Below are 24,610 nucleotides of genomic sequence, written 5' to 3' on the forward strand. Positions count from 1 at the left end.
TTAGCAGTTATATGCTCTACATTTTGGAAGTAACTTTTCCTATTACAAAAAGCAGTATTTAAAATGCATCAATATTTTCTCTATAAACACAACCTTCCTTATTTCTCTGTAATGTACATTATACCCCGTGAGTTATTTTTCCACATTGAAGAGACCCATACCATCATTAGAATCCTCACACTAGTGAGAAATCCAAGATGTTTTTGATGTGAGCAGGAAGTCATTACGAGCACTGCTGAATTCTTCATTTTCTATGCCCCAAACAGCCCTGAAGGACTGCAAAAGTTACTTCACAGCAGTAGACATCTGACCTTCACTGGGTAAGAAGGACTGTATTTTGGAATTACTTATTTGCTTGGTAATAGCTCTGGGAATCTCCTATTGTTTGTTTATTCCCCGAGTCTTTAACGTAACTGTGTGCTCAGATTTGGTTAGGAGGTGTGAAAATTCCTAAGAGGGCGTTTTGCTGGCTCGGTGAGACCATGCAGAACAGAGACCGCCTTTGAACACTGAGCCGTGCGCTAGGACTGATGGCTCGGCAATACCAGCGCTGCTCTCGTTCTGCTGCAGGTTGACAAGACAGAGGATGAACCTTTGCTCAGTGCATAGCCTCATACAGTTAAAAAATACGTGGGCTTTTGCGAGGTGTAAGAGGAGGACTGGTTTTCAAATAACATATTCTTTGTTGGTCAAACGCCAGATTGTCACTGCATGTAGCATACCGGTATGTGCTTGTGTGTGACTACGCCAGATTGTAACTGCACGTAGCATACTGGTATGTCCTTGTGTTTTTGTAAAATTTTCAAGAGTATTCTTCCTAAATAGAAGCCAGTCACCAAATCCAAAACACATTTAAAATCAATATACTGGTTTTCATCAATGCACATTGGCTTGCCCAGTGCATTATGTGAAGTACCCTACATACTTACAGGTTTTACCTTCCTCGTAATTTTTTTTTTCTTTTCCCTGGTGCTGCCATTCATAAACACTGAAGAGACTCCTCACTACAGAGCTAATTCAGACCTTTTGAACTCAAGCCTAAAAGTTCTAGTTGAATAAAGATTAATATAAATATTTGTGCAGTTTCCCCCTTCTTTATGAAAATATAATTGTGAAATCCTAGCCCCATTAAAGTTAAAGGGAGTATAGCCTTGGATTTCAACAGAACCAATTTAAAATTTAATTGAAGAACATTTTGAGAATATGTACTTATTTAAAGAACAGAAACAGCTGTACTATTAAAGGTAGGAATATTAAAATAAAAGAAAATAAAACACTTTCTGGATTTTCTTAAGCCTAGAAATGCAGAACTGTTTTGTTCATAGAGAATCAGAGAGAATGCAGATCACAATACTGGCTACTCATATTATTTAAAATATCTTAATTAATGATTTTTAGAAACAACTACATATTCAGTGAAACTGTACTTTCTTTTACTACATAGCATATTTTTGGTCAATAATAACTAAATCATACTATTGCTAATGTACATTATATCATATTAATTACTTATTCCCATAAATATTTCAATTAAATGACATGCTGGGGAGAGAATATCTAACAACAGGTAGGGAGGGAGAAGAGAGGAAAGAGGCTGGTAGGTATGGGTGGTGAAAAAACAAAAAATCAAACAATGAAAGTATCAGAATTGGATGAAAATGAAAATAACTATCTGATTGGAAGTTCAGTAATACTGTATAGAGCTTGCAATGCAAATAATTTCCATTTTACCACTTTGGGAAGAAGAATATTGACGTTTACAGGCAATCTGAAAAAGTCTTGTTAAAATGCCAAATAGAATTCAGATATACGTTACAAATTTACTGTAGAGATAATGTGGAATAGCATAAACTGACAGAGGAAAAGAGAAATATAAAAGTCATAATTCAAGGCTTTTTGTATTAACATTTCCTTGATTTTTTTTTCAGCTTACTGTAACATTTTAGTTCTACTTTTGTCATTTCCCTAACCCCTTCCTCTCTATTTTAAACAAACACAGAGCTGGACAATCAGAGATAATAAACAGATCTTGAAGTTAATTAACAATCTATTACAGTCCACTGTAAAACATGTCATTAAATAATTTAACATCTTACAATAGTCACTTGAATTTTAAAGATACAAAATTCACTTTGTTGCTGTTGTTGTTTTTAATTTAGCATTAATTATTTAACATAGTGGAAAAAGTATAAATAGGTGGTACATTGCCATATATATTATTCAGATACCCCTTCTGCCCCCCAGCTAAATATAAGTAAGGAATTGGAAAGGGCAAAGTAGTAATATCAAACCTCCTCAAACCCAGGACTGACCATAATTAACTCTCACCTTTGGGAATCACTATGTTCCATTAATTTATCATCTACCACCTCAAACAAAAAAAGATACAACCTGCAAGCAGGCTTGTAAGTTTTGACATCCATTTTCATATGCCTTCTACGCAAAGTGAAAATAAATTCAAAGTCCAGTGTATTATAAAAAAGGCCTAGAATGCAGATCTCACTGCTCAAAAGACCGTAAATGGATTTGTTTTGTTGATAATTGAAATGATAACAATTAGCTGTGAGGTTTTTTTAGCCTTACAGCAGAACTGGTAAAGCTTTCATTGGGAGGACAAAAATATAAAAGAATTCTGGAAAAATGAGATAGTAGATGTTGGCTTATGCCAAAAGAAATGGCAGGTTGAAAACTGTTATTTACTATAACCAGGTGCATAGATGATGTCACTGAAAAAAGGGAAGAGGAATGAGTACAAATATTTAAGTGTTTTCCCTGAGAAAGGAGAAACTTAAAATCACACAACTGCAGTAGGCAAGTACTTCAGACCAACAGGTAAATAAAATATGTTCAAGATTTAAGGGTTAGAGCAAGAATAATGTCTCTGAAAATTTTAAATCTCCTCTAATTAGAGGTACACAAAACTACAATAATCACTACTAGAAAAAAGCCGGAATAATTAAAACGGGGAAAAGACTCTATTAAATATTTTCAGAAGGTGTTAAAAAACATGGAGTTCCAAACTGTAAATCTGTCAAGACCCATGAAAATTTACAGTGTGCAATACTGTTACTCAGTTTCAAAGTAAATACATCTCAAACTGCCTGTTATGGTTAAAGACAGAAGATAAAGAGGAAAAAATCATCTATAAAAGGCAGTGAGGAGAAAAGTAAAAAAGCTATATGTCTGCTCTATAGGTGAAAAATCAAGAAAAACAGGCGTGGCCTTACGGACTGCAATGGAGATGCATGACTGCAAAACTGAATACTCTAATCAGACCTTGAATTTATAAAAATGAACTTTACACGTGTTTATGTGCTGATGCTGTGTCTGAATTACTGTGTAATCTGAAAGTCCTGCCCTAATGCCTTAACTTGGATTTCAGCTGAACTTCTGCATTTCTCACATCTTACCGTATCCTTTGCTGCTGAAGAAAAGGTTTGTATCCCTAAACATATTACGACTGCAGTTCTGTGAGCAGGAGATGGATTTCATATGGATTTATGAATTCAGGTTGATTCCCATGTGAAATCTCTGAAGTCTATAATAATGGCTGCAATCACACTGCTGTCTTACCTTCAGCAGAGGCATTAACAGAGACTCTCTCCCCAACCTGTTTTTATTAAGCTTATAGAAACATAGTATCACTGAGAGAGCTGGGACTTAGAAAAACTTGACTGAAATGGGCCAAAGGATTCAAAAGTTCTGAGAAGGGACAGCCAGTCAGACAGAACAGACAGAGTGAAAGTATAGCATCGTTTCCTCAGGAAAACACATTATAAAACAAATGATAAGGCTGGAAACTAGGAATGTTATGTAAGAGGAAAATGAAAAGTGATTTATAACTTTTAGCATGATATTCTCACTTGCAAAGGTTGAAATGTTACCAGTTATATCCTACCAAAAAAGTACAGAATTCTCATATGAAATTAAAATAGTAACAGTTTTCGAAACCTATCTTTATTGAAATAGTAGTGTGATAAACACAGAAAGACAATTAAGGACATTAAAAATTATAATTTTTATTAAGGATTGACTGTTTATAATTTTGTTTGTATTTTAAAACTAAATTGGTCACAATTTTAGGAGCAGTATGTATTTTAACTTACGGATATTTCACCTGTATTTTTATTGTGTAACATGAACCGTTAATTTTTGGTTTTAAGGTACAATGAAACATTATAATTAATTCAGCCAGGTTTTAGCTAAAAATTGGCTGTGGATTTAATAGAAACATTTCATTTTGTATTACTGATTTCTCTAAGTGAAATTATTTCACTTTAGACATTGCTATTTCAAAAGACATCTCTCAAGAACTGCCCTTGGTGGGTGTGAACAGACCACTAGGTAAGACCAGCCAAAATAATGTATCAATGTTTGACAATTAATGCAATTACAATTTCTCGTACAGCGATCGCTGTCAGAGTAATTTCAACTTTTGTAAATATTAAGAATGCACCGAGCAAGCCATAACATTCTCATCTATTGCATATTTAACTATGTTAACTAAAACAGTAATGTGAACCACTTCCGGAGATTTCTTTGAGAGTTTCCTTGATGTATTCATTATTCATAAATGCTACTTTTCATTTTCTCCATCTCCCCTCTAGTTGATTAAAATTATGGGGGTTTTAGATGCAATGGCTCCAAGAAGCATGTGAAAGAGAAAGCGCAAGATGCGTGACTGGGAAATAATGCAGTCAAGTGTCTTCCGAAAAGCACTCACAATACAGATACACCTGTGTAAGCTGTAGAGATAATCAGTTACTTCAAAACAGTGCTGGAAGCCTGTATTAACCCATACCTTCTTGTACTATTCATGAGATCTCGGAAATCAGATAAAACATGATTTTCTTCAATAACTTGATTTTATACCAGCATTTTCAAGTTGTACTTGTTCTTACCTGTAGCAGAGCTGCAAACAAATATACTGCTATAAAGATAGGAGTTAAGGAAGTGTGTCCGCTTTTCATTAAGTGGATAGTGTACAAGAAAATCAGGTGTCCAGGGATCACCAAAAGAAGCAGAACTTGGGCTGATTTGTTATTTACTCCTACAATAAAAAAATAAAAAATTTCGTTAAGCTCTTCAATTACTATATCAGATTTTTATTAATTTTCATAGAAAAAGCAGTTTTGGAATTCCACAGCATTGACTATTGTGGAACAGCAGGCATTCTTTTCTGCTAAAAGACTCCTTGAGGATTTTCACAGGGGGAAAAAAGCCACCTATACTGTCTGCCAGAAAAGTTAAGCAGGGCCTTTCCAGAAGAGGGTGCAAACTGTCTGCTTTCATTCTGTACTCATGTAATACCATCTACTTTTTTGGAGCTGCAATGGCCTCCTAAAGCCTTCCTAGGAAAGAAGATGTTTTGGACATTGTATTCAAGACATCCTCAGAAGTACCTTATATTTCTAAAAAGTAATCCCACATCTACCACTTTCTCATCTGTTCCAATTCATTTCATAAATATGAAAGTGTAATACATGCTGTCTACACATCACATTTCACCACAGTTACCACATTATTAGGAAAGTGGGCAATACGGGGGAGGAATAAGCTGTGAAGCAAGAATCTGGAAAGAAAAAGGCAAATGGGAAATGGAGAGCAGGGACTTGGCTTAATAATAATGTTAGACATAAAGTTTCATCCTAACAGGAAATTGGTTGGAACTTCTGGAGTTAAATGACAAAGGTTAGGAGCAGGTAAACAAGCTAAGGAAAGATGAAGGTTGAAATCCTTCTGAGTGGGTACCATAGCATCCCACCTCAACAGTCCCTGTCTTCCACCCTTGCCAGGATTAGACCTTTCTCTGTGTTTCTCTTCACGCACCACCTCCTGCAGGGAGCTCTTTGTGATTCTCACCAGCAAACAGCTGCAGGCAAAGGAAACTGCCAAGACTCTGCTCCCTTTGAATTGCATACAACAAATTCAGTTTGTTGCCATTTTTCACTGGTGGTACAGTCTGGCATACAGGGAGAGAAAGAGGAGACATGAGACATTAGTTTTAACAATTAACTGACTAATACATACCTGTACCATAATAAGTTCTGCATGGATAATAGCAACCCTTGGCTTCTTCTGGCAGCTCTCCAGGAATGCTATGCAAATGGAGGTAGGTAGAAATTCTGCTAGCTTGAATAGCTACTAGATTACCACCAATACCTGAAATACAAAAGGGAACAAGTCGTAAATTTTCAACTATTTTTTTCCTCTAGCAGGCAATGTTTTTGCAAATGTAACAACTTCCTCTATGTTTACCACAGTCCCCTACATACAAAACTAAAAAAGAGAAACATCTTTAGAATGTATATTAGTTATAGACAGGCTAACACCAAGCATTAAAATAAGTCAAAAAACTTGGGCTAAAATTTGGTATATCACTGGATATTTGGACATCTGTTTTAATTCATAAATGCAAAAGATTCCTCCAAAAGGTTCAATCTGATGCTTTCTCATAGGTGAAGCTCCATTTTATTGCTCCCTCTTCTTCAGAAATACCTCTTAGAACAACAGAAGTACTACATGTGCCACTGCTGGATTACCTTGCTAGGTCAGTATTGCTGGCAAGTATAAATGATGCAAAGCAGATGCACTCACTACCACAAGCATAAATGCAGATTTCACACACAAAATCACAGAATTCACACATGGGGCTGGAAAAGACTTCAAGAGCTAATCCATCCATTCGCCTTTGCCACAGAGCAGGATTAACTATAGTTTTCTGACATTCATAATTTAGGTTGAAAGGAGAAGACAAGTGGCTGAATAACTGATTTTTAAAAGAATAGTAGTGATGGAGATTCTACTTTCCTCATGACAACTGTTGATATACTTCCCATTAGAAAAAAGATTTCTATGAAACAATTTCTATAAAACAAACCACCCTAGGATGCAAAGAGAAGTGGCTGGCATTGTTACAAGGCCACTGTCTATAATCTTTGGAAAGTTGTGGGGAACAGGGACTATCCCTGATGACTGGAAGAGGGCAAATGCCACACCTATCTTCAGCAAAGCATTTGACAGTTTCCCACAGCTTCTTCCTAGACAAATTGGCAAGTTACAGGCTGGTTGGGTAGTCTGTGAAATGGGTAGGAAATTGGCTAACAGGTCACACTCAGAGGGTGGTGATCAATGTTTTTGTCCAATGTTGGAAATTATTAGCTTTTCCTATATGAATGGTTTTTTTAAGAAATCAGGGATTGATACTGGGCCTCACACTGTTCAACATCTTCATAAATTACCTGGATGGTGGGATTGAAATCACCCTTACCAAGTTTGCTGATGACACTAAACTGAGTAGTGAGATGGACATGTCAGAAGGGAGAGCCATCCTACAGAGAGACCTGGACAGGCTGGACGGGTACGAAGTTTAACAAAGACAAGTGCAAGGTCCTGCACCTAGGATGACATAACCAAAGAGCCCAGTACAGGCTAGGATCTGTGTGGCTGGGGAAGCACCTTGCTGAAAGGGACCTGGGGGTCCTGGAGGACAAGATGAACATGAATTAGCAGTGCACTGCTCCCACAATGAAAGCAAATTGGGGGCATTACCAGCAGAGATAGACATGATCATCCCACTCAGCACTTGTCAGGCTGCACCTGGAGTATTGTGTCCAGTTCTGGTCCCCACAATTCAAGAAAGAAGTGGACAGACTGGAGAAGGTTGAAAAGAGGGCAATGAAGATGATCAAATGGCTGGAGAACCTGCTCTATAAGGGAAGACTGAAGAAGTTAGGTCTTTCCTCCCTGGAGAAGAGAAGGCTCAGGGGAGACCTCATCACAGTTTTCCAGTACTTAAAGGGCAGATACAAAGAGGACAGAGACTCTCTTTTCACAAGGAGCCACATGGAGAGGACAAGGGGAAATGGGTACAAGTTGCGCCAGAAGAGCTTTCCTCACAATGTAAGAAATAAATTTTTTACAGTAAGAACGATCATTCACTGGAACAACCAGCCCAGGGACATGGAGTCCTCACCACTGGAGGTTTTCAAGACGTGACTGGACAGGGTGCTAGATAGTCTCATCTAGGCTCTCTTTCCCACAAAAGGTTGGACCAGATGATCCTTCGAGGTTCCTTCCAACCTAGGCTGTTCTATGAATTTTTACTTCAATGAATAGAAAACTAAACCAGCTTGTTATATCTACATTACAGAATGCAGTGACACTAGCATAAAATTCTCCTATTGTTATTATACTCTAGAGTTGTCTGCTTGCATATCAAGCACATGCTTTTTTTTTTTTTTTTTCTTCCAGATGCTTTACATAGCCATGGGTTTCTCTGAGAAGATATGATTAGGCAGAAGTAATGCAGATCTTGTCCCCACTTCAGAAGGAGAAAGCCCTTGTTTATTGTACTTGAATGGATTTGTTTATCTGATGCTTAGGGCTTTGTTTGGTTGCAGAACAAGTATCTGTGGTCACCAGAAGACACTATTTGCCAAATCCTTTTGGTGACTATAGAGTGGTTAGGACAAAGATCTAATACTGAGAACTCAAAGAAGTTGAGTTGGCAGAAAGGACTGTTCATCAAACTTATCTGCATCTTCCCAGTCAGGAGATACAGAGACAAAATATGAACTACCAAAAGGTTGAGTCAGTGTTTGCAAAGAAAATTAAAACAACAGTAGCTTTTTTTCCAACGAACTACAGAAAGAGAAGTAAAATAAGGGATTTGTCTAAACTACAAAAGAGGTTTAAACAGATTAAAACCAATCTAAGTAGGGTCCAATGTCTGTCCGTTGATTGAGAACAATAAGTTTGAGACTTCTGACTAATGAGAATATGGTATGAAAAGGGAGGCAGAAATAAAATTAAGGATCAATGCACTATATTTGGATGGGGATCAGATAACTTCTGTGACTGAATTACAAAAAAGCTGTTATGTAAAACTGCTTCTTAGTAAAGATACAAAGCTGGGGATTGTGCCATATGACTAGAAAATACAAAACAGTTTCTGCTTAAAAGAGAGGGGATAAAAGCAATCTGCATAATTACAAGCAGGCTAACAACTGCAATAACTGATATATTCAAAACAATATTAAAAGAAAAAAATTAGTGAACCCTTCTCTCACTCTCCATATCTCTTATAGCACTACAAGAAGAAATAAAAGATAGAAGTAAATAGGGCTGGTTTTCAAGGTATGTTTTGAGGTTCATGGCAATGAAACCGTAAACCACATTGGCACAAAAAAAATAGATTTCAAGTATTTCCGAGGATGTATGCAATTTTCTCTCGTGACTGATAATTATCTGCTTCAACAAATTCAGACAATCAGAAATATAATAGATGATTTGGACCTCTTTCCCTAATTAATAACAAGGGAAACTGAGTGAAAGAAAAGAATTAAGGAAAATGGAAATTTGCCCATTTGAAATGGTGATAAAAAAGCTGTCTGGATAACAGAGACATGGACAAGTCTATGAAAGAAGGTATAAGATTGGTTGTCAATCCTTTGATGGATAGCTATTAATCACAAATCTTTTTACTTTTATAACCATCATTTAGAGAAAGTATGCCCCAAGTATGCATACTTGTAGATCACAAGAAAAATGATTGAAAAGTATTAAAAGTGATTCTAAATCAAACTGGCCAGCCACAGGACACTGGTAAAAGGAGGTGCTACCTGTTCTGCAAAGGAAGCCGATATGCTAACCAAAACAGCCAGTGTGGAGTGTGATTTCAAGAGGTGTAACATTCTCTCTTCTATTTTAATTACAGTTGAATTGAACATATACAATCTATTTTAGCTAACTGGAAATGCAATATGCATATCTTAAGCAAAATTATTTAAAATTTCATTTGGTCTGAGTCTCAGTAATCTAATGTCAGTGGTATATGTTATACTCATAGAAGATAGGCAGGTGCACTGAAATGTAAAAAGCTTCTCGAATCCATACATCCTGCTCAGTCCCAACCAGCCAACAATGTATGGTGATGGGCAGCAGCAGTCACACTGTCTTTTAGTTCTGTCCATTCATCTACCAATTCTTTCTTGTAATATTTTTGAACCTTTGGGCCAATTTCAACCACGTCTGACACCAGGATAGAGATACTAACCACCTCCAAGTATGGCTAAACAAGCTAACAAACAGGAAACAGTGGCTAGGTAAATAAAGAGAAAGATTCAAACCTGTGCCCTCAGTAAGAGAAAGGCAGTAATACGAGCTCTATAGTTAACAGCATAAGCATGCCAGCTGGCCAGTCAGCACCTAGCTTGGTGCTAGGCATGATGCCTCTTGCTCAGCCAGTGGTTCAGTGACACAGAAGAGGAACGATGATGTTGTGGAAAGCAGAGGGAGAATGGAAAGAATGTTGTGAGCAGCAGGTATTGCAGGGGCATGAGGACATAGGGAACACCGGGCGGTGAAAGGGCTATCTGGTGCTCTAAAAACTTGGGATACAAATCAGCACAGAATCACATTTCATTATTCTGCTGGTCATAGAATGATTTATATAAAGCTGTGCTTGCATTGAATGAATCACTTCAACATGTACAGAGATACTCAGTTTGTTCTGTAACAGCAGTTATTGTGCATGTGAAGTTATCTCAGAAGTATCAGATTAATCAGATCCCTGCAAGAAGCAGAAAACAGATAAAACTGCATAGGTTGACAAGATGTCAATACACAAAATTGATAGCTGCTCAGCATCTTCTGAATGCATAAAATGGTCATGTGCTCAGTAGCTGCTCATATTATGAAAATCTCTGTAGACATATATGAGGACTGTTTCCATGAACATTTAAGTCAGAATATTTTTTTTTCCTGGAAAACAGTATAGCAAACACTTTATAATAAAGACTAACTTGTTAGCTTCTCTTCATTCTCATGAGAACTACAACACAGAGGAAAACAATTTCTTTCAAAAGTAAAGTCCTGCAACTGTTACTGCATTAATCTCAGAACAGCACATGTGTTTAACTTCAATAAGAGAGTGCTACTTTGTCAATAAGCAGAAGAGATGTTGTCTGCTAAAGTGTGAAGGATGTCATGCTGACTTACAACATTAAAAGAAAATTGAAAACCTCATCATTTTATCGAGCCAGTTAAGGGCTATGCAAGAATACTTCTGAAAATTGTTATCATAGTTCTTTTGTGTCTAACAGGCACAGAAAACCATATTCAAAGTAGAGCCAAAACCATGTCATGTATTTGCGAACAGGCCTACAGGCATGATTCTGTTAATCATTATCTGGAAAAAGGACTTTTTTCTAATAATAGAAGTAACCATGCTATTCAGAAAACCACTTTAAAAGTACTTTACATCAATGCATATTAAAGAATATGTCAAAGTAAATCTGTGTCTCATAACCCTCATTACAGGTAAAAAGACAGAAGTTAAGGGAAGCTGGATGGATGTTGCTGTTGCAGACTAGTCTGAGACCATCCAGTGCTCTGGGTAACACACCGAGCTGGTTTTTTCCTCAGCTCTTATACTGCATGTTTTGATAAACAGGGTAACATTTTCCAGGGAAAACTGGGAAGAGTTGCTAATAAACCAGAGGGTTGTACTGCCATTCAGAGGGAACTGGATAGGCTGGAGAATTGGGTCAAGAGGAATCTCATGAAGTTCAACAAAAGAAAATGCAAAGTCCTGCCTCTGTGTAGGAATAACCCCATGCACCAGTAGAGGCTGGGAGCTGGCCATCTGGAAAGCAGCTCTCCAGAGAAGGACATAAGGGTCCTGGAGGACAATAAGTTGACCATGACCCAGCAATCCACCTTCATGGCAAAGGTCAACAGCATCCTTGGCTGCATTAGGAAAAGCATCAGCAGCAGGCCGAAAGAGGTGATGCCTCTTTTGTGCTCTGCACTGATGAGTCCACACGAGGACTACCATGTCCATTTCTAAGACATGATTTTTCTTGTAAATCTATCAAGAGAAGGAAGACAAGAAGATTCTCACTTTGGCATACTCCTGAGCACAATCCATAGTTCAAAATAATTTTGTCTTTTTGGAGTTCAACAACTTGCTTTTGGATGTCATTTGTATTATAAGAATGAAATGAAAAGGGAGGAAAAGAATCTGTTACAATAGTGACTGAGCTAAAAAAGCTCTAAATTTTTGAATAATAGTATTATCTTTCAAAAAAATCAAGATCAATTTTTGCTCTAACCTCTCTTCCACTAACTTCAATAAATCATGTTTTATGCAAGTGAAATACTTAGATTAGAAGCCTACCTTAACTAGCTACCTTTTTATGGGTGTTTTTTATCCACTTTTCTTCTATCTTCCTTTTTACTATGTAGCATTTCTTTTAATACTTAAAAATGTTTGAGGGAAAACAGTTGGAAATTATTAGCTTTTCCTATATGAATGGTTTTTTAAGAGAAGTCTTTGAGACAATATTATATATGCAAACTATTACATTTTATGTTTGCTTTGACTCATAAATCATTTCTTTCCTATGCCTAATAAAAAATTGTTCCTTGACTGTCAAAAAATGAAAATATTCTGGATATAGTTGTGTTGTGAAAACTAATGATTACCGAAATCTAAAAAATTTAGAAGTAAGACTTAAAAGAAGGAACACACATGTCTGTAATAGCATAGAATATGCAGATTTACATGTACAGATTAGCAATTAAAAAGTAGTAAAACTATCATGCAATAATGCATCAGAACTTAATATCCAAAATCAAAACCCTCCTTCTTTTTCATGCCAAAATAAAGACTGAATTATAAATTTCTCATACAGTACAGGTGCCTTCTGAGATTATCACATTCTTTCCAATTCAGGATGCAGAAAAATTAATTTGTTACTCTACTACCCTACAGGTACACTAATGTTTTCCCTTGTAATTTACAGAGGCAAATTTCAGATGCTCAGCTGTCTGAGGCAATGGTTACTTTCTAATCAAAGCACTAGTCTGTTGTGTGAAAGCTGACAGTACAACTATGCTATAAGTGATTAAAATATATAGTTATTAAAAAATGCCTTTTTTTTTTTTTTTTTGAGGTGGAAAGGTTTCTGGGTAGTTTCTTTCCATATGCTCCAAAACAACTTACAACTAAAGCTCTCTGAAAAACCTGAATGTCATTCAATTTATCTTACTAATACATAAAAAAGGTATGGTTTGGGGAATATATTACATAAGCTTAACTTTCATCTCCCAGACAACATACATTCAGTAAGTTTTGTGTTAAGTTTTCTCATATGGATTTCTCATATTCCTTGATCTACATTTATTCCCTCCAGATATCAAATACTCTCACAATATGTACAGCCAAAGAGTAAGAAATATTACAACAGGTTTGTGTTACCCTTAAAGAGTATTGCTTCAAACCACCTGCAAAGGCAAGTTTTTCTACATAAAGCCTGCAAAACTTCTTTGATTTTCAGGTGTTTTCACGATTAATTTGCAGAACCTCCATTCTATAAGATGCATAAAATGGGGTAAAGTCTACCAACATTTTGGTTATTATGCAGTAACTCCTGAAATGCAAATACTTAGAAGATATCTCACAATGTTTTGTCTAAGCATACAACAAAAATGGAGACAAAAGTGGCTCTATCTGGTAACTGCACCTTAGTTCATTTCTGCTGCATATTCAGAAGCATATAATTGTTTAAGGCATTGCTTTTTTCTGCACAAAAGAACTTGGCTACTTGCAAACTGCAATTCCTGAGCCAAATTCAACATGCTGTGATGCTGTAAGAGGATTTGCAAATTGTAACCATCTCATCCATTAGAAAACATAAAGATCAACTTGAGTATCTAGGCTGAAGCACAGCCACTCTTGGGCTTAGTTATTTTATTCAGAACTTCAGTACATCAAACACAGACATCTAAATCTCAAGTAGTTTGTAAGTACCACAATGGCTGAAACGATTTATTTATTTTTAAAAAGCAGTTACAATTTAACCCAACCAACCATAGAATTAAAAATAATTATTCATCTCAAGAAATTTGTTTAACGGGAAAATGGAAAAGCAGCTGTGAAATACTTCTGGCCACCAGCAGTAAAGCTGACTATAAATGCCTGTCTGCTTAAGAACTATTTTAATATTCTTGGCAAATATTTGCAGTTATTGTTAATAGAGGTAGGAACTTTGAGGTTGCTCAAATTCCAGACCAATAGTTCTTAACCCAAAAGGCTTATGGTTCCACACTGTAACATTTGTGATGAAAGTAACCTGTCTCGCATCTAAGAATAGGCAATCCATCTAGACAGAACCAGGTTGAAAGCTACTTAATGGTGCACGTAGGAAGCCTAACACCTGACAACTTTGCAGTGTGTACTGTTTAGGATTTCAAGATATGGCACTGAAAAAAACAGTGACAGCTTGAAATCCTGGACAAATTTACACTGTCCTCAAATTTTGGCTTGACGCAATCCCAACAGGTTACAATATTTCTTTCAGGTTTCCCTGGTTTCTTTCAGGTTTTCTGTGTCACAGGAGCAACAAACTTTAAGGTAAGAGAAAGGAAATGGCAGGTGAAAAGCATTTTGGGGGGAAAACCCTCAACTCTTTTCACTACTTAGGCTTACAGTGAGAATTCCAAGACCAGGAAAGCACTTGTAGAGAAAGCTTTCTGTAACACTAATATTTAAAAAGCCATCTGTTAAGCGGTCTAGCACACCTTTTATGTCAGTAAACGAGTGTCAACAGATGTACTTTTTTAACTGAAAGATTTCCTAAACCCCAGTTTACTACACTACACTGACCAGCAATATCAAAAGGTGCCAGCAGAATTATGAAACCCAGGAGAGGCTAATCTACAGCAACCAAAAAAATTACCTACCTACAATTTCCTTTTCCAGAAGGTGTACCATAAAACAGGCCCACTCTGCATCTTCTACTCAGAACATATTTTCTCTATATTTTCTGATAGAAATGCCTCTCTCCTTAGAATTCTGAGGGTTGAGGGGGGGAGCACAAGCACAGACAACATTATTCCCCTCTGCTTTTTTGTGGATGAGGGAAAACCAGAATTCCTTAGTGCTTCTGTTGCTGCCTCGTGGCACTGCAAAAGCATTATCGCTATTGGTAGTAACAGGCCATGGGCCTTAGGCTAACTTAACCTTTTGCTACCGTTGCAAGACTCCAGTCTTGGCCTAGTAGGCTGGTTGTGAGCTTGTTATGAGCTCCAAAATGGAGCTTGGTATGAGATTTCTCTTATTACAATGTAGAGTTTAAGTTTGGGATAATAGCAAAGGTTCTGAAAATACGGACATGGGACTATAAACAACTCGCTGATGGTCCATTACTAGTCACTGAAGAAGTTTAAACCTTGAGAGCTGGGAAAAGACTGCTTTACGCATATCAAGAAAAGAAGGAGCTAAGCATGAAAAATCCAGATGAACAACGGAGTAAGGCACCTGGTGTGGCTTGGAAAATAACATTCTCAGGCGCTGTGTAGTAGTCCAGGGGGTAGATGACAAAGGCTAAGAGCAGTCTAGAAATACAAAACTTCTTACAAAAAAGCAACATTTTGAATGCAGGTCATACAATCATCACAGGAATCATCAGCACAGAACCCCTGTGGGACTGCCACAGCTACAAGCATGCCTTTTTTGCTCTCCCTGCCTGCTCCAATAGCCCCAGCTTTCCCTCTCTTCCACCTGCCTAATTCTTCAAGGATCTTTTGACCTGTCGGCTAATCATCCAGGGCTACGTATAGCTTTTGGCTAGTTCTTTTTCTCTAAAGATAGTTCAAAAGAATGTATGCACGTTGCTTTAATTCTGTTGATAACTTATGAAAGAAAACAGGAAACAAAGTGGTACATTTGTCCTTTTCTCTAGAGGCATATAGTAAGCTGTCATTATTAGCAAATAAAATTATTTACTTAAGTCAAATCATTAGCTAAAAATATTAAAAAGGTAAATTGTAAACATGCAGGCAATCCAGGTTTCACAGCCTTTCTGTGAAAGAAAATGACCTTGAATAGGATACACAGTTCCACTTCCAAGAGCAGTCCGTAACTGCTACAGGGTAAAAGACCATCATCACTGCAACATCTGCTAGGAGCCTGAGGCCTTGAGAAAGGCGTGTATCTGTGAGACCTGTATCCATTGTAGGCAGCAAGTCTAGAATAAGCGAGTCTATAGAGTAAGTGAGTCTACAGAGAAAATTCAGTAGTATTCTGGTACTGTACTGGAGCAGAAACAGAGGCCTATGGGGAAACTGTAAGAAACAATCACCAGGCAGTTGTTGGCTTTTGTAATCAAGGGGTGTCATCTAGGAAAGCAGGACCTCTGATAAGGCTACTGGTTTGGGTACACCTGCCTAAAAAGAAAAACAATCCTCTTCTCTTAGGAAGCAAATCCAGGGGGTTACCAAAAAGGACTATTATAAGAAAAGTTACAGGTATAAAGCAGAAAAAAGTTGAAGATTGACACATCTGCCCTGCTCTTTAGGTATCTGGAAATCAAAATGGAAACACACAAAAGGTGTTTGCAAGTACTTGCAATTTTGAACTAATATAAAGGCACAGGCAAGAAAGCATAAAGGCTGAAGTGTAAAAATTAATTTACGGTTACCAAGGAACACAAGTGGCAACACAGAAATGCTTCATATTAAAAGTAAGAACAAAGGAAATACAGGACCTTAATGTGAAAGAAGAACAAGCAGCATGCTCTACGGAAGACGGGAATACTCAGTTCCTTTTGTCTACTGCCTTCATAAAAATGGAGATGTCTGATTACAAACTGATATGTATTAGGGCCTGAGGGTAAGTTAAATGTAGCGCATCCTCAGAAAGCTAGATGATCAATCCATGAATTATCAGTGACCATTTCTGCAAACTGATTATTTTGGAGGTTAGAGAATACCAGAGGGCTGTAATGGAGAAAATAGAAAATATATCTTTAAAAAGGGCCAAAAAGGATGATCTGGGGAATCGTATATCAGTGAAATTTACATTCCTACATAAGTATTTGAACAAATTATTAAAAAGACAATTTATAAGCATCTAGAAGATATGAAAGCTGTAAAACAAGAGCTAACATGAATTTACCAAGAACATGCTTTTGTCAAAACAATACCATTTCCTCCTCTAACTGAACAGCTTGCCTAATGGTCGCAGCAATAGATATACTAACTCTCAACTGCAATAAAGCTTATCAAAATGTTTTGGTGCTATCCCATGTTACATTTCCATTAGCAACCTCTGGAAAATTAATTATATCAGGGCAATGTGGTTCAAAACTACAACTCAGTGTCCATATTAACATTTTCTTATCAAAGTGGAAAACAAGTGGTTGTAATTCATTTAACTGATAGCTTAGAAAACAGAATAGAATATACCCATGTGGAATTTGCAAAGGCCAAGTTAAGTCAAAAGCACTTTGTAAGCCAAAAATTAGAAGTCAGAATCATCTTGGTAATTGCAGAAATGGTTTAAAAATCAACAATACATAGAAGTGCAAAATAATGTAAGAAATCAAACAGAGAAATACAAAAGGGGAAAAGAATAGCTAGGTAGCAATATAGTGCAAACATTTGGTGATTATAATTATTGCAAACTAAATATGTATTAACCCTGTGATACTGTAGGAAAAAAAGTCTTTTCAAACTGCATCAGTCTAATAAGATATTAACTGTTCTTATAAAATTCGCCTTGTTGTTATTGTTAGAATACTTAACTTAAGGACCAAATTTTCACAAATACATTCTTACACGCCTGGAAAGTACATACCAAGCATGGGAAACAACACCCATTTTTCTTGAGAAATCTATTTACTTGTCTGTAGCATCCCTGATAGGTCTTATATTTATGTACACCACATGTAAATAATAAATTACTGTTTTGAAAATTTGTCCTTTCATAAGAAAGTCCTTTGAAATAAAATTTAATCTACATTTTCCTCAGCCATAACCCTTTTAATATAATATTTGATCATTTAATATTTGAATATACTACTCCGATATTTACACTTTCAGTTTCTTAATGCATACTTTAGGTTCCTACTTCTCACATTCTCTATCATGTTTTAATGGTTGTAGTAAATAAGATCAGGAAGCACTCCTAAGGTGTTCAAATAAACAACTGTTGATATCAAAATCAAAACTTGAAATTAATATACCAGATACTAATTAGGATAACAGAAATTTACTGTAATAGACTTTCCTCAAACCAAAGTATATCAATTGATATATAGTAGCACATAATCCTGTCAGAGTCTTACCGTTAATTACTGGGGTATAAACAACAATTCCAACTAAGTTAGGATCAGATACAGTTGTGTCCAGAATAAGGCCACCAATACTGAAAAACAAAGTACAATAATTAGAATAAGGCAAGCAGGTATATTAACCAGTATTTAAAAACTTTTTTAGGTCTGTCTTAGAACATCTTCAAGGCACAATTTTCTTCTCAATTCATCTTTCCCCCGCCCCATTACTTTGTTCTCAGCTACAGACTAACATCACCATAGTTATTTATATATTAAAATCAACTTCTTGTATAACAAATACCATAGGATTTCAGCCAATCACTCCACTTTTAAGATTCATAACTTTCACTGGATTAAATAATCTCTTAGATCGGTGTATAATCTTGATTGGAAACTGCAGGAGATGAATAGCTCACCGTTTCCTTCCTTTGATATGGCACAATTCTGCTCAGTCATTGCCACAGGCTACTGCTGGCTCTCCCACTCATTCCGACCTGTCACTTAACTTTGCAACTTCCTTGTTTGGGGAAGATTAAAGTTTATTCACACTCTACATTCTAGAGGTGCCTTAAATGTTTATTTTTAAGTACAATCAGGTGTTAAATAAGATATACAGAGACACAGGATGACTATCAAGATGAAGCAAGACAAACACTTACCTGCTTATAACCATGGCAGTTATGACAGGCTCCCATCCTGAATGGAGGACAGTTCTGGTAGCTGGGTGTTTGGCAGCTATGACAATCCCCATCGGAGTCAGAGCCAAAAAAAAGGCACCAACCAAAGGAGATACATAGAAATATGTCTCTAAAATAAAAATATAGAAAAAAAAAAAAAAGTGTTACTTTCAAGATATTCCTATATGTTTCTCCGAATTTAGAACTCTCAAATAAATTATAATCTACATCATACAACTGAGGAATTTTAATAGCCTTTATCACTACTGTACCTAAAGTTTCAACTACTGCACTAAACAATATGGTTAACATCTGCCATCTGTGATTACCATCTCCCATCTTCTCAAGGACAAAACTATCTGTACAAAGAAGGAATTTTGAAGAGGATTTTTGTATGATGCTTTATGATAAAAATGCAGTAAGGATGTGGAATATAAAACATTATTTTGTAACATATCTCCAAAAAAAAAAAAAAAAAGAAATTGAATATATTGAAATGCATTTTGTTTATACACAGATTCATAACATATGTACACCCCTTCTTTCCAAAGCGCAGATAATAATGATAATCTTCCCAGAAATAGCACATCTAAAATAATGCAAGCACAATGTGTAATATTGAAACATTTATATCAGTAGCTCAGTTGGTTTATAACCAGTCTGAGTTTGAAAATTCATAGCCATGATTCTGCTGCTTGCACCTATCCATCAGAATTGTATCATATTTTATAGGAACACAACTGCAAACACCAGGTAGTACCATCATAAAGCTGAGCTTACAAGGCAAACAGCTGCCTCCACAGAAAGAACTCTATTTTTTTTGATTACTTGGTTTTATAATCCCATCCATACAGAAGCTATTACAGTTATCCAAGACTTCCTAATTCAACAGTGAGGTAAATAAAGGAAAATTTATGCTAATGGCAAATATATAAACTATGCAAATATTCCACTTTTACATATATTTAGTTTTATGAGAAATGTGGTCATGTATTTAATGGTAAATACATTTTGTGTAAACTTTCAGAATTTGGACAAGTCTTAATGCAAAATATATTCTAAATTACAGGTTGAAGTAGTTTATGTAGAACACACAAACACTTTACCAAAGAAGAATATCTAGTATATAAAGAAGTAGTCTCACCCATGTATTATGGCTTATTACAAAGGCTGCAAATTCAAGCAATTACTACTTTGATGTTATCTTGGTGGAGCTAAAATTACTCCTGGAAGAATTGCTGAGGAGTTTTTAGAAGTTACTATCCTTCCGCATTGACTGGTAACAACCTCTGCAGCAGAGCCAGCAGAAAAGATAGTGAGATACCTTTCACTGTGTAAGCTAAAAGTGGAAAGCTATTAGAATGAGAATGAGACAAAGCCCAAAAGAGAAGTAATTTCTTCCTTTCCTTATCTAACTATTCTCTAGTATATTATCTCATGCTTCCTTTGTGGTGCCTGTGCCTTTTTTCCTCCTTTTTCCTCTTTCTGTGAGCTAAGAGGTGGGCCTAATGTAGTATTCTTACTCAAAAGGGTACACACAATACATGATTCCTCTATTTGATAATTATAGTTTTGTTTTCTCAAACTTAATAAAAAAGACAAAAATGTACTCATGTAAAGTTCTCGAACTACTTACTGCCCAGGTAAACACATCCTTCCCTCCAATTGCAATGAAGAAAGATCCCTGTGTGCACTAAAATTTGTCACATGGAAAGGCATCATTCATTCTACATCTATTTATTTAAAATTTTGAAACTTCTCTCCTTTTCCCCTCTCTTTTTTTCTCACTATTTTTTTTTCCAAGCCGTAAGTCATACTGTATCCCTGCTACTTCTTCCTTTCTCCCTCTCTGTCTCTTCCTCTCATATGGAACCAAGGGGAGGCATTAGCATGTACCAGATGCCCATAACTGATTTAAAGGTCAGAATGAGAGAATAGCTCTAACGTAGTATATTTAGTAAAATACAAATGGGCACAAAATAAGTTCCAAGTCTTTGCTACATTTTTGGAGAGGTTGCCAATTTTATTAAAAGGTAGAGTCTGCTGGTCAGCAGAGATGCTCTGTTGCAAACAAACATTGAACAGCAAAATATGTATGCAATGGTGAGCAGTACTGTAATTAAACACTATTTTTTTAAATTCTTTCACTTGTTCATCAACAATTACCCCACTGTACTCTTTATTTTAGGACTTCTACCAACACGGGAAAGGAAATTAAAATTCAAAAAAGTATGCCTTTTACAATAATTTCATTTTTAATCCCTCTAACAACTAAAGAACTTGTTAGAATATGTTAATGAAAAAAGGGAGAGCATTTAATTATCTGCATCAGTCTCCAGGATTGGAGAGCTAGTCCAGTAATGTAGTCCAAGAATTACAAAGAACACTAAAAATAAGTAAAGAATATCATATAATTCTTTTCTTCTGAAAAAAAATGAAAGTGCACATAGATAAAACTGAAATCAATCCAGCAAATGAACAATGAATACTAACCAAGAATTATTTAATAGGTAACTTCTAAATAAATAATAAGTATGTAAATGTAAAATACACATACACGTCATCCTGCCACAGAAATGTTTTGTAGCAAGTTTAAAAAAACCAGAAAAAAAAATATGAGAAGACACTCTTGCTAGTATATAATGATTCATGAAATATAACCAAAATAAATATAATTTATATCTGCATATTTAAGCCATGTTCTGTGAGAAAAAAGGAAAGCTTTAAATGAAGTCTTCAGATCATTACTGATAAATGACAAGCAACACGGACCTCCACATTTAATATACTGGGTCTTCCTATTCCAGAGCATTCCCTATGTTGTGTTCAAGCAAGAGGAGCTGGGTCCCAGCACGGTCCTGAGGAGCCCTCTAGTGCTTTCCCCCAGCTATTTAACAACGATTCACAAATACAGGTTTTTTTAGGGAGTTGTTAAGACAGAAAGAACTGTTAACCTTTTAATATTTAAATCCCTATCCCTCTCAAACCAAAGGCTGAACACAGGGCTACAGCTCTGTTACCAACAAGCTAAAAGCCTGTACAAAAATAATTTCTCCCCTTCCAGTCTTGTTACATGAAAACAACTCTTCCCCTGCAAAAAGGAGCCCGAAACTTATATTTTGTTTCCGTACATTTGAGTAGTTAAGCTAATAAATCATAGGCGAAAATAGTTAATTCAGAATGAAGCTCAGGGGTGAATCCCAGCTGCTTCATTACTAGCCCATAAACTGTGGGTTTCTTTATAACATTCCCATTGGGCTTGTTATTCTAGCATTGAGAAAGCAGGGAAATAACAGAAAGAACGTAAGAACATCTGTGCTGGGTGAGGCCAAAGGTCTTATCTAGTCCGGTATCCTGTGTCTGACTATGGTCAACACTTCAGGTTTGTGGAAAGAAGAAAAGAAAATGACAAGTTTAGAGTGATGCTTCTTCCAGTGTGCCCTGCCAGCTTCTGCTGCTGTTTGCCTCAGGGATTTAATCTCTCAAGTTTCTGTCTGCATCTGTCTGTTCAATGCTCCTCAATGGATTCTTCTCTGATTAATGTATCCAAATAATTTTCTAAAATCACTTTGGTCCTCTTAATACATCATAAGTTCCACATCCCAATCACATACTGTGTAAAAAAGTTTCTTTAACTTTTTTTAACTTGTCTAATCATTTTCTGAATGCCTCCCAGCAGCTTATCAAGATAGCCAATTCAATTCCTTCCCCTCAGTACAAGGGGAGAACAATGCAAAAGCTCTCTGGGAAGCAAATATTTGATTTAGGGGTGGGCATTCAAGAAAAATTGGATGAAGACACCTTCCCTCCTCCCCAAGAAAGCAGAGTAAATTCAGCAACTACAGTTTCTAATTCACATGTAGTTTGACTGTGATACTGTGAGAGTCTTTCAGACATTAGCAGATTGTGCCAAGATTGTGGTCAGTGACTTCTATCATCTTAAAAAAAGAAAAAAGAGAAAAAAAGATCACAGCATAATGTTGCAACCCAAGGTTTATCATTCAACGGTACAAAATGTTGACAAAAATTCAGTCAAACTAAAAGGTTTTCTGAACCTCTCCCTCCCTGCCTTCTCCCCCACCCTCCTAACCCAAAAGAGGTTCCTAGGGAGACATACACACTTAAAAACGTACTTACCAAGGCAAGTATAAAGACCCTGACTTATCCATGCTAGTATAGCAAGAGTGATAAGATCTCCAAAACTTGCTGCTATAGGAGTGGCAACATTGTCAGGATTAATACCAGTCTTCTTTGATCCAACAATAACTCCAACCATTATTATTCCTAGATTGAACAAAAAAGACAGTACAGTAACCATATCTACTGTTGTAACTCCACAGAAAATTCCAAGAAAATGGCAATTTCAAGCTTAAGAAGTCAGTGCTTTTGTCCCAGGATGACTGTTCTTCCCACCTGACTGACGTCTGTATTTTTAAGTTTTCGCCATTCTTAAAAATGAGGTTATATATTAAAAAAAATACAGTAAGCACACACACACACAAAATCAAGAACCATCTGTACAATGAACTATTTTGCTTATGATTATAATTAGCACTATTGAAACTGTAAATCAGACATTTCCTGAAGAAAAAAATATGCAGTGCAGTGTATTATTTCTACACCCTACTAACTTTCACTCACTGAAATTTAAATTACACTAGGCTGAAAACAACATAAGATTAAATACTTTGACATCTGATATTGCGCGAGATTTCCAGTCATGGGCTTAGTACAAAATATCAAGAAGCTACATCATATATTAAAAGCAAGACAACATATAAAAATGTTGCTTGCTACACAGTTAAAGAATTTTAAGTTAGGGATGTTGCTTTCTATTTGTTTTCCCATAAACAGCAACACTAACTTTTTAAGAGGCATTTCCTTGCACAGTGCAAGTGGCTACTAAAAATAAAATTCACATTGTTATTAACAGTCGTCTTTGGCATAACCTGACTAATTTGCCTCTCATCACATAATACACATAAGAGCTTCAACTGTGTATGCTATTGTTTATGTTATTTTAAAGAACTTTAAAAAAAATTAGTATTATAATTTTCATGTATTTTAGTAATATTATGTATTGTAGGCTACCTTAAGAGTTCACTTTCAGAGAAACTGCCTAAAGAGTTACACTCCATGAAATGCTCAAAGAACTGAAATGATCCTGTAGGATCAAAATATTTCAAAAGCACCTGTTTCACATGTAGGAGGATGAAGCTTGGAAAGTAATTTCCTGTGCTGGCCCACCACCAAATAACAAGAAAAGTTTCTCTTCATGTCCAAATTATACAAGAGAAGTGGAAAAAATGCATTCATGTTCCCCAGTTCTCTCACTGCTCTTAATTCTGTGCATGATCAAACTCAATGGATTTGAAGTCACTAAAAAAAGTGCGTGCTCTTAATTCCATGGGAAACTTTAGCAATTTTGTCATTTTCACATAAGTTAGCATATCAAATTAGTAAAAAAAGGAAGTTAAACATTTTACTTGACTTGATATTAATTATGACTACTGACTATGTATTTTCATTAAGAATATGTCACAAGTAAAGGTACTTTTTCCCTCCCCTCATGTCCATTAAGTACTGTCTTTTATGGTTAAATGTTTCCTGACAATTGGGAAGGGAAGATTAAATTCATCATGTCATATGGCTCCAGACGACAGTCTTTGGCACTGTTTGTAGAGGGAGACTTGAACTTGGCACAAACCTTTCACATAACAAGCCAGTTTGCTCACTTCAGATACAAAGCAGAGCACAAACTAACATATAAGCAGCACAGGCAACCAGGAACTTTGGATTCAGCTGATCTAA

General features: G+C 36.2%; 1 protein-coding gene across 1 annotated transcript in view; it reads right to left on the bottom strand.

Annotated features, from left to right (window-relative positions):
• Positions 1–24,610, bottom strand: part of SLC41A2 (solute carrier family 41 member 2) — a 52,453-nt gene that overhangs the window by 8,232 nt on the left and 19,611 nt on the right. The window contains exons 6-10 of the mRNA XM_049822355.1: positions 22,937–23,083; positions 18,782–18,929; positions 18,135–18,214; positions 6,031–6,162; positions 4,902–5,050 (exon numbers count right to left, since the gene is read on the bottom strand). Of these exons, the coding sequence (XP_049678312.1) occupies positions 4,902–5,050; positions 6,031–6,162; positions 18,135–18,214; positions 18,782–18,929; positions 22,937–23,083 (656 nt within the window). The remainder of the gene's footprint in view (positions 1–4,901; positions 5,051–6,030; positions 6,163–18,134; positions 18,215–18,781; positions 18,930–22,936; positions 23,084–24,610) is intronic.

This window comes from Accipiter gentilis, chromosome 18, assembly GCF_929443795.1.
Source record: "Accipiter gentilis chromosome 18, bAccGen1.1, whole genome shotgun sequence".
NCBI lineage: Eukaryota > Metazoa > Chordata > Aves > Accipitriformes > Accipitridae > Astur > Astur gentilis.